This window comes from Ambystoma mexicanum, chromosome 4p (genome assembly GCF_040938575.1).
Source record: "Ambystoma mexicanum isolate Mex_15411 chromosome 4p, UKY_AmexF1_1, whole genome shotgun sequence".
NCBI lineage: Eukaryota > Metazoa > Chordata > Amphibia > Caudata > Ambystomatidae > Ambystoma > Ambystoma mexicanum.
Window position 1 is genome coordinate 969,506,714 of NC_090927.1, and position 14,588 is coordinate 969,521,301.

The window sequence follows — 14,588 nt, forward strand, 5'->3', positions numbered from 1 at the left end:
GCAGGGAGGGTGGGTGGGGGTAGAGAGAGTGGAGGCAGGGAGGGTGGGTGGGGGTAGAGAGAGTGGAGGCAGGGAGGGTGGGTGGGGGTAGAGAGAGTGGAGGCAGGGAGGGTGGGTGAATGTAGAGAGAGTGGAGGCAGGGAGGGTGGGTGGGTGTAGAGAGAGTGGAGGCGGGGAGGGTGGGTGGGGGTAGAGAGAGTGGAAGCGGGGAGGGTGGGTGGGGGTAGAGAGAGTGGAAGCAGGGAGGGTGGGTGGGGGTAGAGAGAGTGGAGGCAGGGAGGGTGGGTGGGGGTAGAGAGAGTGGAGGCAGGGAGGGTGGGTGGGGTAGAGAGAGTGGAGGCAGGGAGGGTGGGTGGGGTAGAGAGAGTGGAGGCAGGGAGGGTGGGTGGGGTAGAGAGAGTGGAGGCAGGGAGGGTGGGTGGGGTAGAGAGAGTGGAGGCAGGGAGGGTGGGTGGGGTAGAGAGAGTGGAGGCAGGGAGGGTGGGTGGGGTAGAGAGAGTGGAGGCAGGGAGGGTGGGTGGGGGTAGAGAGAGTGGAGGCAGGGAGGGTGGGTGGGGGTAGAGAGAGTGGAGGCAGGGAGGGTGGGTGGGGGTAGAGAGAGTGGAGGCAGGGAGGGTGGGTGGGTGTTGGTAGAGAGAGTGGAGGCAGGGAGGGTGGGTGGGTGGGTGGGGGTAGAGAGAGTGGAGGCAGGGAGGGTGGGTGGGGGTAGAGAGAGTGGAGGCAGGGAGGGTGGGTGGGTGGGGGTAGAGAGAGTGGAAGCAGGGAGGGTGGGTGGGTGTTTGTAGAGAGAGTGGAGGCAGGGAGGGTGGGTGGGTGGGGGTAGAGAGAGTGGAGGCAGGGAGGGTGGGTGGGTGGGGGTAGAGAGAGTGGAGGCAGGGAGGGTGGGTGGGTGGGGGTAGAGAGACTGGAGGCAGGGAGGGTGGGTGAGTGGGGGTAGAGAGAGTGGAGGCAGGGAGGGTGGGTGGGTGGGGGTAGAGAGAGTGGAGGCAGGGAGGGTGGGTGGGTGGGGGGGTAGAGAGAGTGGAGGCAGGGAGGGTGGGTGGCATTGGGTCTTGAGAGAGTGGAGGCAGGGAGAGTGGGTGTGTGGGGGTAACGTGGATGGAACTGCAGGCTTCTCTAGACAAGGTTGTGGATCATTGGTTAGTTGCAACACAGTGAAAATACAATTATTACCCAATGATAAAAGGGACTGCCCAGTCAAGGTTGAATGCAAATATCTACTTTATTATTATCACAACAGACAGTTTTAGCACACTACAAAATACAACCCACCCTGTAAAGGAATGCAGAGGACAGTTAGTTTCAAGAAGGAAAGGGGATGCACTCTGGATACTGACAGTAGGGTAGTCGGTAAAGTAATTAATCGCAATAGTTCACGGATACTTGGTGTCAGCACAAAGGGAGCAATGGGTCGTAAAGTATCACTAGGGGCCACCCAGATACTTATTCCTATCACAGGCGACCACAAAGCCGACTCTCTAGCCATAAACGCCATTTATCAAGTCATCCAGGCCTGGATGGCCCAACACAAACTGTGTTTAAATGACGAAAAGACGGAGCTTCTCATCCTTGGCTCCCACCAAAGACTCAGTAAACTAGACACATTGTTTAAATCTTTCACTATTGATGGTAACACTCTCTTGGCCCTCTTCCAGCTCCTACCTGCAAAGCTAAAAACCTCAGGGTCATCTTCGACTGCACACTCTCCTTCTCTCCTCACATCTCTGACGTCTCTAAGAAGTCACACCACCAGCTGCACCTCATCAGAGGTATTCTTCCTTTCCTCTCCTTCCCCAGAAGCTCACTGTCTCCAGAGCTCTTTTTCTCTCTAGGCTGCATTACTGCAACAGCCTCTTTCTAAATCTGCCTGCCTCTACTCTCCACCCTCTGCAACTTATCCAGAACAGGACTGCGAGACTTGTCCTTGGCCTCAAGCACAGGGATCGTATCTCTCCAGGTCTGAAATCTCTGCACTGGCTCCCAGTGGCTGCGAGGATTAAGTTCAAAACCCTATGCATTGTCCACAAGGCCTTCTGGGGCACAGGGCCTCAATACCTTCAACTCTCTCTTCCTAAGTATCTTCCTTCTCAAGCTCTTCGTTCATCCGCCTCCAACTCCCTCAGGGTCAGTCGCTTCTCCAAGCATGAAGTTGGTGGTAGATCTCTTTCTTCGGCTGGGGCCTCCCTCTGGAACAGCCTCCCTGCCTCCCTTAAACTTGAGGAGAACCATCTCCGGTTCCGGAAGCATCTCAAAACCTTTCTCTTTGCTTCTGCTTTTTCTCCTCCTCTCCCTTGATGACCTCCTGGCTGTATCCGGATCAGCACTGGATTACCGGGACACCCTCTGATCTCTGGCTCAGGTCCCTCCGCCGCCAGTCTCACACACCTGCACTGCCTGCCTGGCAACCCCTGCAGTTGGGGACTGTTTCTGTATCCCTACAGTCCCCCTACCAGCACTTGACACCTGATGTCTGCACTTACCCTTGCACTTGCCACTTGCGGGCGGTACTTTTACTTATTGTTATTATCTATTCCATGTACTGCACTGTACCTTCCCCCATCCCAAGCACTTGTGCAATCGGAATGACACCTGGCCTAGTAGGATCGTTGTCTGTCCTCCCTTGTTCCCCCCCCCCTGCCTCGTCGCGCCTTGAAACACTTGTGTATAGGTGCGTTATAAATGCCATATCATATCATGGTGGGCAGGTAGGGGTAGAGAGTGTTGGGGTAGGGTGGGTGCAGGTAGGCTGGGTGGGGGAAGAGATGGTGGGGTAGGGTGTATGGGTTTAGAGAGAGTCGGGGTAGTATGGGCGCGGGTAGGGTGGGTGCTAGAAGAGATGGTGGGGTAGGGTGTATGGGGTTAGGGTGGGTGGCTGGAGGCAGAGAGAGTGGGGGTAGTGTGGGTGGCTTGGGGTAGAGAGAGTCGGGGTAGGGTACAGTGAGTGAGTGGGGGTAGGGTGGGTGGACCAGCTTACCTTGGCAAATTGCCGAGCAGCGTCTTGGGTTAAGACATCGCATGGAATGAAATACCACTGATGTACCTCTGAGAACTCAAAATTACCTGGTAGTCAGCCGGCGTATGGTGCATATAGTGATGAGATCCCAGCCCACGGGAAATGCCGGATCCCCCCCGCGCTGCATTCACCCAGCCCGGCTCTTCTCCTGTGGTGGGGGCTAGTTGTCCAGTATTTAATGTAAGCCCAGAGATGCTGATAGTCAGAGTACGCTCCACAGATCGAAAATAGTTCAGAATCCCTAGACACGCGCGCTAAGAAAAAAAGGTGAATGAAAAGATGGTTACTGTCCGCAATCTGCAAAGCCCTCGCTAACAACCTGACACACAATATCATAACTTGAGAAACATTACATGACATACATTGTTAGGTGGTACACACAAAGCACAACGTTTGCCATTTGTAGGACTCCTTGGCACTGATAGCAGCCTATGAGGGACAGATTATAGTCTACCTAATGTGAGCTTGCCACATTTACCACAAGTCAACGAGGCATGGTGTAGCCTTACCACTTCCCAGACACCCTAGTGTGGTTGGTGAACATGGCATGTTGCGCCAAGGTGGTCAGGTGGCTCTCAATGTGGAACGCTTACCTGGAGCTCTCGGATTCTTAAATGGCGCAGGAAGAGGAAGGACAGGTAGGCTCCTCTCATCATCACAGGGTCCTTGCTGCCGTCGTCTACTGGCTCATCTAATCCCAGCAGCTGCAGGGTGGTTTGGTAGCTGTACCTTTAAAGAGAACTTTGCAGGTTACAGCATGTGTGGGTCCGCGGCAGATTATCTTTTTACCATTCGCGGATAAAAGTTTGAGGTTCCATTTTAAATGCAAATAAAAATCAAGCAAGGTGAAAGATGCGCAGCAAACCAATCACATGACGCCATATCGCCACACATACCCTTGCAGTAGTTTACCTCAGGCCCAGCTACTGTGCATCCAGTCCTAAAAAATGCCCAGAGCAGAGCCAGGGGTGGCAGGAGGGAGCCAGCAAGGAATCATTAAAGGAAGATTAAACTGCAAGTTAGCCGCCATTTTGTCTCTTGCATGCATCTCAGTGGAGCGTCCTGAACTGTATGAGGCAACAGAGGGGCCGTTTCACAAAGGGCATTTGAATTATCCACTTCTACTTCCTTTTGAGAATTGGGTGCATTTTAGCCATGTGCACATTACACATCCAAACTGGGCATAAGTGAGTAAGTTTGCCGTTTGCCCTTTGGCCTTGGCCAAATCTTGTGTGATGAGACTGCAGAGTACAAGACGTAGGTTTCAAAAGAAGCGGTCCATGCACTATTTTGACATTTTGTTTATTTAGAAAGCACAATAATACCATGTTCACGGCGTTAAGGCTCTGAATAAATCAAAAGAGATATAAAAGGGCTTCACATATATTACAAAACATAAATAAACGAAGCAACTAATCAGTTCCAAATTAAGTCATTCCATAAAACCTGTGTCTAAAACCAGTACCATAAAATAAGCAGAACCTTAGATGAAATGGAATACAAGTTCATCTATCAGCTTTTTAAAAAGTGCCCCAATGAACCCGGTCTCGTATAGATGTGTTTGCAACAGGAGTTCCCCAACACTACTCCTGCAAGGACTTCCCACCCAAACGGGCCACTTTTAGTTTGGGATCAGCCTGAGGTTGAGGGGTGTTGGTGGTTCAAGAGGGCCGTCACAAGAACCACCGATGATAGTCTGAGACCCCCTAGCTCACTGACCTATGTAGCACAACTAATGGTGAGTGCTGTACAAGCAGCCTTCACTATGCCAGTATTATCAGCAATATGTTCCAAAACAATGTTCTAAAAAGCTTTACCTATTGATGGCTAAGGTGAAGATATTCATCCCTTTTTGGGCACTTGATGGAAGAGAAAACTACAATGTCAATGGACTCTGGAGTCAAAGGGGCAGGAGTGCAGATAGGTACCCCCGTAGCAGAAGCTCCTTAATTGGAAAGTGGATTAAATACCTGGTTGCAAAGTGGTCAGGGAGACATTTCATTCTACTCTTGGGAGCAAATGGGCCGGAGACCAGCAATGAGAAGTGTGTGCCATGATGTGGTACAGACACTCTGAACTTTCAATTAGGTGTCAAAAAATGTTCCACTATTAACCGTGAATTTCAGATGACTCGACCGGGCCGAACACCGGATAAACCTTTTACAAAGTTTGTATGAAGTTCGACCACATGCCTTAAACGAGGACACGTGTGTCAAGCTTGCCTTCAGTCTCACGAGGGGCAGGAGAGGCAGGAGGTCATTGCTGGAGGAAGATTTAGGATACTTAGAGAAGGATTTCGTTTAGAGTCATTGAGTAGGAGGAAGAGACACATACCAGTCATTGTCTGCCTCTTGAAGTGAGTGGGCAAGAGATGTGGCAACGGGGGACACCTGGGAGAAGGAGCAGAGCAAGGCAGTAATCGGAGGTCGGCTTGTAGGAAGGGAGACACACTAACCTGATGTTGCTGGGAAGGAGCACCAGAGATTCGGGCAGGAGGGTGGCATATCAGCCAGTGAGCGCATGACACATTTGGAACATGTCGGCAGCACCCAATCGAGGCACAGGCAGGGCGAGACGTGCTGCTCGTTGCTGGACTTTCCGTTCCTGAAGCTGCACTTGCTGTGCAGTAGCAATTGCTGTGTGAACTGGTTAGGCCAGAATTGCACCTGGTAAATTGAAGCTAGCATCTAACTCACATTCTACAGTCCCATCACAAGTAGCTGTGGGGTAAAACAGGTAAATGCATGGGAATTGCACCACACTGAAAAACATCCACCGAGACCAACGGCAGTTCCTCATTCAGTTCGCCCACTATCTCAATGGGAAAAGGGGGCAGCGGTGCAGATCTTATTCACCAAAGATCAGGCAAGACCAAAATATAGAGTAGTGGAACAGTGTGAGGCGTTGAAAATCCTATGCTTCTAACTCCACTGCCCCATCTACTGATGATTCATACAATAATGAGGATAATGAGATGAATGGTGATCAACACAAAGATTATGATGCATCAGAGGCTAGATGGGAACAAGCGTTGCTGCGGGAAAGCAGAAATACTGAGAAGGAAGAGTCAAACAACACAGATGCACAGGTTGTAGTATCAATAGATGCTTGCCCCCCACTTGTGTACAGCCTTTTTGAAAAACAGCCTTCCTGTCGCAAATCAGAAAGCACATCATTACACGATATCCAGACCATCAACACCACCGTCAGCGTGCCACTTGAGTACAGCCTGAGTGCTAGCCAACAATGAAAGTCAAACGTGTGGCAGTACTTCGCGCAGAATAAACAGTACCCAAATCTGGGTACTTGCACAAACTGCCAGGAAACAATGTGCCAAGGGAGGACAGGGACCAACTTGGGTACCACACCTATGCGGTCCAATATGCTGAAGCATCATGCATAGACATGGGAAGAAGTCAAAAGATCTTAAGTGCATCCCTCCCCAGACTTTTAGACTGGCAGCATACTGCCACCAGTTCGCAGAACAACCCCTAAAAATACTGCAGCTGTGTCAATGCTTAGGAGATGGACACTAAGCTATCCCCTTGCACCTCAGTGGTGAGTAGCAGTGGGTTCTTTTAACAATGGGGATGACAGTGGGCATTGTATAGCAGGCAGGGGAAATACCCATAGAGAGAAAGCGAGAGTGGTTGAAGACAGAGGAGAGGTGAGGGATGGTTATGGGTGCAAGGAACACAGTATATGTTGGCAGAGCAAATGACTGGTAGAGAATGGTGGGGGATGCAGGAACAAAGCGGGATACTTAAGAGAGTGGGGGTGATGGGAGGTGTAGAGAAGGGGGAGGTGGGAGAAGTAGGAGGCATGATATAGCATCTGAAATCTTTGTAATTTTGAAAAAGTAAGAGGCAAACACATCAGCTGAGATAGAGGAGGATAGGGAGCATTTTCTGTGGGATGAGAGTATAGCCTGCAGAATCATGGATAGCTTGCAGAGGTGGCTGCATAGTGATGATGTAGCAGAGTCAAGATCAGTGGTGAGGACCTTGAGAGAGTCCTTGTAAGCAGTAACCTGAATGGGAGAGTGATCTTTGCTTGATTGCTGAGGTTGCCCAGGGTTGAGAGTGAGGGCAACAGGAGGTGAAGAAGTGTTGGATAGTGGTAGCCAAGAGAGGTGGCAAGATTATTATAGAAGTCAATAATGGCCCGTTCAATAGAATGGGCGAACAGAGGAGAGAGGGCTTGGTGGGAGTTTTTGACTTGGTCCATGTATGGGGCCATGGAGTAGGGTTTGAACTTTCTTTTGGTTATAGGTTAGAGGGTGGTGGGTCGGGAGGATGTTCATTTGCTCTGTGATTCCCGTGATCTTGTTGCTGTGTGTGCCAGTGGGATTCGTGCCCTACTGTGATTTTTCTCCTGGAAACCCCAGTGTGATTTGTGCCCTTAAAACCTAGGATAATACAGGGAAATGATTAAAGAATGTGGATTACTGGTGAGGTGCATGGAGGTAAACCAAACATGCTAAGCTCTGAGGGGAGAAACATCTAGCGCACTTTGCCATGGAGAAAGCAGATGTGCAGGCTGACTGCATTACTAGTCCCGAGGAGTGCTGGTCTCTTGGGGGTGAAGCAAGAGATGACGATATACATGTCTGGAGCTTCGCTTTGAGCATCTGTGCTTGCTGCAAGAGCAGCTGCACTGGTGGTGATCTCTCAGATTCATGGTAGCAACACTGACTCTCTCCACTGGTCCAGAGCTTAAGTGGGTTCTTGGTCTGTGCCTACAAAGGAGTCTGGGGGCCTAATCCCATCATTACTACAAAAATGGTAGGACATAATTACTGCCTTACTTATATTTACCTACCCCTGACTAGGTACTTGGGGGCCTTCTAAAGTGTGGTATCTTGAAATGGTCCTCTAAAGTACTTTCACTGTTTGTAATGACTTATTATGACAGCATTGATATGTCTGCCAGTATTATTTAGCCGCAAGCTCCAGTTAAACGAACGGAAGTACAACATATACCCATCTCTAAATGGGAGTCTCAATCTAGTAGTTAGCAAGGTTAAATCTACTGGATCTATGAGATATGTTGCTGGGTGGGAAATTATGCACACAAATAGATCCCTGAATTATTATATAATATTACACTGAACCATAGACTCTTCACTCTAATCCATTAGGATGCACTATGCTTTCATATTTATTTAAGGGTAACAAATTTCACCTTACACTCGTCACTATCATACAACGCGATCCTCCATTTTGATTGGGGCAAACTACTTACGGCACACAGATGGATGGATCCCAATCCTATTCCTTTCTGCTAACACTTTATGTTTCTTACCACATTCTCCTTTGATACAGTCAGCCCTTGCCACTGCCATCTTTGGCAGCTGGGGTTAGGAGTCCCAGAATTATTGTCTTGGGCGTTGTCTTGAGACAGTAACATGTAACCCTGGAAAATAAGTCTCCATGCATCAAGGGTCCAGTGAGGACATCTCAAGTCCATCACACAGCTGCACTGCTACTAGTACTATGAAACTGCCACCCTGGAATAGTACTCCCTAATTCAGATGCCACAGAATTTCCCTCCATAATCTGCACCCCTTCTTTGATCTGCTTGATCAGGGTTGACACACGACCAAACTATCACAACCATGCTGATGGTCATCTAAATCTGTACATGCTCTTACCATACTCTACCTTTTTGTTTTTGTTTTCTTACATAGACCATCATCCGGATACCCCAGGCGGTGCACATTATGCAATTCCAAACAAGACATGGCATTGTGAACTCACTGCAGTGGCAAATTGGCACAGCACAAAAAACGTTTAAACATGCTATAACTTACGATAAGATAACAGCCAAATTGATCTCCCTTAACGGAAGGCGACTAATGGAGATGGAATCTGAATAGGCAGATTACCAAGAGGAATGGGAGCTAGTATGGCAGGAGAGGGGCATTATCTTAATCAATACCCATCATAAATATGCAAGTTGCAAAATACTGCACAGATAGTACTTACCCGAGGGACACAGGGGACGGATGAGGGTACCATGGCAAGCGCTGATTGATAATAATCAAACTAGTAGGTTGTACAAGTTGTTAGTGTCTTCCTTTGAAGCCTTTGCAGAAGTGGACTGCTTTTCACCCAGTGATTTCTGGGAGCATATCACATGTGTGTTTAAACCAATTCCAACTAAACCGCGTGCCCCTAGAATGAAGAGCAACCTACGACAAACTGTGTGTTTTGACCACGAGTTCTGCCAAAAAAAGTCAAAACTTTTGTCAATTGTAAAATCGAAGGAGCATAGAAATATCCAGGAACTCATTCAATCAATGGCAAAAAAGAAATCAATCTACCCAATGGCACCAAGAAAATAATCTTACAATTCATTAACTGCAATTCAAAGTAGTTCTTTTTTATGCCATACAGTGCAAATGTATGTAAATATATATAGGAAGCAATATCAGACGTCTAAAAAATAGAATCCAGGAACATCATCGCACAATCAAAAATGAAGACCTCAGATTTACATTGGGCTACCATGCCCAGCAATACCATCATGGAGAGTCCAAACACATGATCAAGTTCTATGGAATAGAGAAAATCAGTATACCTCCACGAGGAGGCAACATGGAAAACATTCTGTGATGCAAGGAAGCACAGTGGATATGTTTAATGGACTGTTGCTATACAGGATCAAACGAAGATTCAGAAATGACTAACCTACTCTAATATGTATTTGAATTGAATTGATACCAATGATACTATACTAACTTTATTTTACAGGAAAAATCTGGTTAAAGTTTGAAAGCTTAGAGACAAAATTCTGAAACAACATGCTATGCATATTAGCTAGTTCTGCCTCTGACAAAGGTATGACACAATCATAAACCACAAATGTAATTTTACACCACTAACTATTTCAATATTTTGACTGGTGTAAAGGGCACAACAGGTAAATTTATCACATATAAAAACTTAAGTACCGATAATATAATGGGATTTAATCTGTAACGATTACATATGAGGTCTAAAAAACCTTGCAATTGGCCACAATAAAAATGTAGTTCACATTAGAATATGTTATAATATCAGGATCGAGCAATGCTATTTGTATCCCGATCCAAGATGGAAGATGTGTGATGACGTCATCGCGTAAAAACAACACAATCGCATTATCACGTCATTATAAAAAGGCAACCATCTTAACGCTATTCAGTTATCATACTTTGAAAACTATAGGAAGGAGAAATCTACCTTAACAATACAGGTAAGTAAACAAAACAAATTCTTTAGACTGAATCTTTCTCTGTGCCTACTTTCAAGCCACCATGCTTTATAGTAAAAGATACTCATACCAAACCTTATTTCATGCTACCTCTATAGGACTTTATGAACCTAAAATATTGAAGATCACTGCGGATGTGATTAATACTACATAACCAAACTATAAAGACAAGACCAATATAGACTCATACCATTCCAAAACAGTAAGTTACAGTTACAATGTGATCTAATAAGATAATTCTGGACTACTAACAAACAGCATACAATATATATTTTTAGTACATTAATTATATGTTGTTATTAAAACAAAGCTAAATATTGTGTTACATGAATTCAGTCAGAACAATGACTATAACCCTCCTGAGGAACCACTAAAATACACAAGCGGGGAAACACGTGTCGAAACACATGTCAAGGGAGAATTTTGGTTTTGATACACTGTCAAATTTGAGTTATTGATCAAGAAAGCGGGAGAATTTTGACTTTTGATACATTGTCTAAATAGAGATATTGATCAAGGAATGAATGATAAAGCCAACTAAAAGCCCTAAATGAGCATCTGACAACTTAAGATTCTGAATTCATTACCTTCTTTTCTGTCCTTATCAGGAACAGACACGCTGGGAAAACTTGCGTCACCAGCGCGTCCGCTCCTGATCTGCGACAGGCCGTCATGGAAAGGAAGAAGGGACTACACGTAGTCCTTTCTCTCCTTTGCATGGTGGGCATTTTTTTTGTTTACTTTTTTGAATGGCAGTCACAGAAAGAGAGAAGGAACTACGCTTCGCTCGGACCTGTAACTATGGGCCCCGGGGCATTACCTGAAGTGGTAATGCCCCCCCCCCGCTCAAAGTCTATTGCTTAATTAAGAGCCATCAACAAGTTCATGAAGGCCAAGTTGAGAGAACCCTGATTAACCCCATAGTACTTGCTGATTTTCAACAACAGATTATGACATATCTCAGTTGTAGCTTCAATATGGCACTCTGTGAAATGGGCCTGTTACTTTTAGGGTCTCTACATTGTCTTTTTATTGATGATGGGCACTACTGAACAGGTAAGCTAAGTTGCTGGAAGAATTTTGGTTACTAAAACAGACTATCAAGAGAAGATGAACTGGTGCCTGTATATGAGGATTCGTGTTACATAGACACATAATCTGGCCCCAGGGCACTTAATGGCTCTAAATCCACAATCTAAATTACATCCAGCTTTTCAGGAACAGTGCCTAGCCTAGGATTCATTCAATAGTGGGCACTTAGTTATTATATGTACCACCATATCCTCAGTAAAATAATTAGACCATATAATCAACTAGAGTCTTATTGATGGAATTTGTGGCAAGTCGTCTACGTTGTTTGGGAATCTTGACTAGAGCAATAACATAGAATTTGATCCCAAGCACTAGGTTCAGATTGCTGCTTGTCGTCAATTTATTTCTATAAAGTGGAGGAATCAGAGTCCTTTAACACCTTTAAGAGGTGACACTTGGCGTGCTGACTGCCGATAAAAAAAAGACTGCTTAAACTTCATAACCTTGGCTGTTTTTTAACTGACATAATGGATTTAATTATCCAATCCAGTGCCCCAAAAGAATCAATGTTATGCATTTACAGCCAAGCCTGAGACAATGAGTTAGAACTTTCCCTAACCACTTTATCCAAGACCACACTAGAACTAGTGCAAACTTTCAATCGACAACAATAGAGAGATGATTGGACTACAGAAACTGAGAGGTCGGTCATCTCAGGACCAGTAAGATGAAACAAAACTTCAAAAGGCACTGATAACTTTCAGTTGTAAGCAATGCAACCATGTCAACTACACACACAAGTCACAAAATGTAGTTAAAATGTAAAGATGGGTTGCAGTGGAGATCTAAAAAGGGGGTGCTTGGCTGGGCCACCCAAGGTGGTGCATTCATTAATAGTCTGTACACTGTGATCAGCAAGGTTTTGTCCAAAACCGGCATCTTGTTCATTCAAAAATGTGCATTGGGAAATTATTACAACACAACCCATACCTCCGCTTCATTAGAATCACTCATGGCCACTTTGAGATCAGCACTGATATGTGCATTAAACATCACACCCATGATCAAAAAAGTCATTGGTCAGGTCTAGACTGCCATCCTTCGTGCAGTAGACGAGAGTTTAGTACTACTGTGGCAAGTTACCGAAAAAAAAATGACAACATGTTTTTTTGCAGCTGTTTAGTGTGCTGAATTTAGAAAGATGCACACAGAGGGTTACTGTGGAGTGTAAATAGAGTGGTTTGGAGTACTGGAACCTTGGCGAGGGAAAAGAAGTCTGAGAGCCGGCACGCTTTGAACATGTTTATTCATTCCATTGTGAAGAGTGATAGCTATGCATCACCTTTGTTTGAATTGTGTGAAAATACATTTGAAGAAACATTTAGATTACCTGAGAATAAGACATTATTTGTGAAAGGTTTAATTTAAACCAATCCGCAATAAGATAAAAGAAAAAAGATAAAAAGAAATGAGTTGTCTAAGTTTGAACTAAAGTCAGCGTTGTATACATGGTTGACAGACAACAAATATTGCTGGTACATTTCCCTACTAGCTGTTGTGGCTTAAAACAAAATTCAAGTCGCAAGGCTGCTTGACAAAATAAAACTGTAAACATAACGCACTTTCCTAGATTGAAACAGATAGTTTTTTTCTGTTGTTTTTCCAAAAATATGTTTTATTTCTGGTTTGTTCAGTTCCATAAAAAAACGTTACATTCTCTTACCCAGTTTCTTTATTCTTCCTGGAAGACACAGGCCGTTTGCTGATGTCGGTACTATCTGTCTCTTTAAAACTCTGAAGGACAGAAATACTCTCATCAAAGTTAAGTCCCTAAAAGAAAAGAGGAAGGTAATTAATTAATTTAGGGTGCAATTCTCTCTACCCACCAAACATGTCAAAGACTCTACATCACAAACAACAATATCTGTCTGAAACTAGGTCAATCAGGAAACTAAGAACGGAAGTAAACATGTAATTGGACAGGCACATTGGGTGCTCTACCGTTGTTAGGGCTCACCCTGCCGGTGCGCCGGCGGGAGAGAGAGCGAGTCAGGGCATGCATGGGGGCCGGGCTGAGGAGCCACACAAAAGCACAACACTCGCGGTGTGGGCTGTGCCCGGAACTGCCCTTCCCTTCCGGAAGGGCGGGCGCTTTGTTAGAATGTGCCTTACGTCACCCCGCTCGCGGGACATAAGGCGCACATAACAACCATATCATCCATACCAACAAAAGTAAATGGCCAGTGTGAACAAAAACAGAGACAGGATGTGAAAATTAGTCACATATAGTCCTATTCGAACTGGGCAAAATCTGCAAAAAGAATTCACAGAGAGGCAGCTTGTCGGGAACTGCGCATGCGTTCACTGCACAGTGCACAAAGAGGGGAACTCCAAGGCAGCTGAAATTGAGTTAAGGAGGGGTTTGGGGGGGGCGGAATGTGCGTATATGTGTGTGTATATCATAAATGGGCGTGGGTAAGAATGTTGTGCCTGTGTGTGTGTCAGAAAAAGGAGTGCAGGCTGAGGGTGGCGGGGGGGCAGAGTAGACAACTGGGCCTGGGGGAGAGGGACGTAGTGGGAATGGGGTTTGCGGGGGTGTCCCCCACTTGGAGAGGGAAGGGGGTGCGAAAATGAAGAGATGGTTCCCCGCAGCCCCAAAATCGGTCCGGGCCTCCGGGATGCGATGAAATCGACCTGCGTGGAACCAATATAGATCTGGCTGATTTACTCCTCAATTCAATTGTTCTCCTAGCTAAATATTTATTAACTTCTAACCACCGATTTCCCATGGGATGGAGATCTTATATAATTAATGCATTAGAAGAAGTGGATGTTACGATTGATGTATTACTAACAAATCCCTTAAGAGTGAAAACAAAATTATATCACCTAGACTGGCGCACTACACGAGAGAAATGCTTACAGTTGGTTGATTTCAACAGGAGTCTATTTGGTCACAAGAGATTGTGCACAACGGCAGATTACCTTGGTAAATGCCCTTCCTCTCAATTAAGATCGAAAATATTAAGATTCTGACTTAATCTATGGCCAGTAAATGATATATTGGTAAGAAGAGGCCTAATTAAGTCTGAATCGAGATTTCGTCGATTTTGTATGGTGAAAACTTTAAGAGAGACATTTCAGCATATTATTGTTGAATATAAGACATTCTCCGCGCAACGTATGCTTCTCTATAAATGCATGCCGATAATGTATACTGTAAAATCTAATGAGGAGCTGTGGTTTGAGATATTCTCCACACAGAAAATAACAGTTAGAATTGCAA

The 14,588-nt window shown here is 45.6% G+C and overlaps 1 protein-coding gene across 1 annotated transcript in view; it reads right to left on the minus strand.

The window, feature by feature from the left end:
• The window catches only part of LOC138452878 (uncharacterized), a 337,850-nt gene that overhangs the window by 263,268 nt on the left and 59,994 nt on the right, over window positions 1-14,588 (minus strand). The window contains exons 4-6 of the mRNA XM_069605225.1: window positions 13,026-13,132; window positions 3,607-3,742; window positions 3,061-3,267 (exon numbers count right to left, since the gene is read on the minus strand). Of these exons, the coding sequence (XP_069461326.1) occupies window positions 3,061-3,267; window positions 3,607-3,742; window positions 13,026-13,132 (450 nt within the window). The remainder of the gene's footprint in view (window positions 1-3,060; window positions 3,268-3,606; window positions 3,743-13,025; window positions 13,133-14,588) is intronic.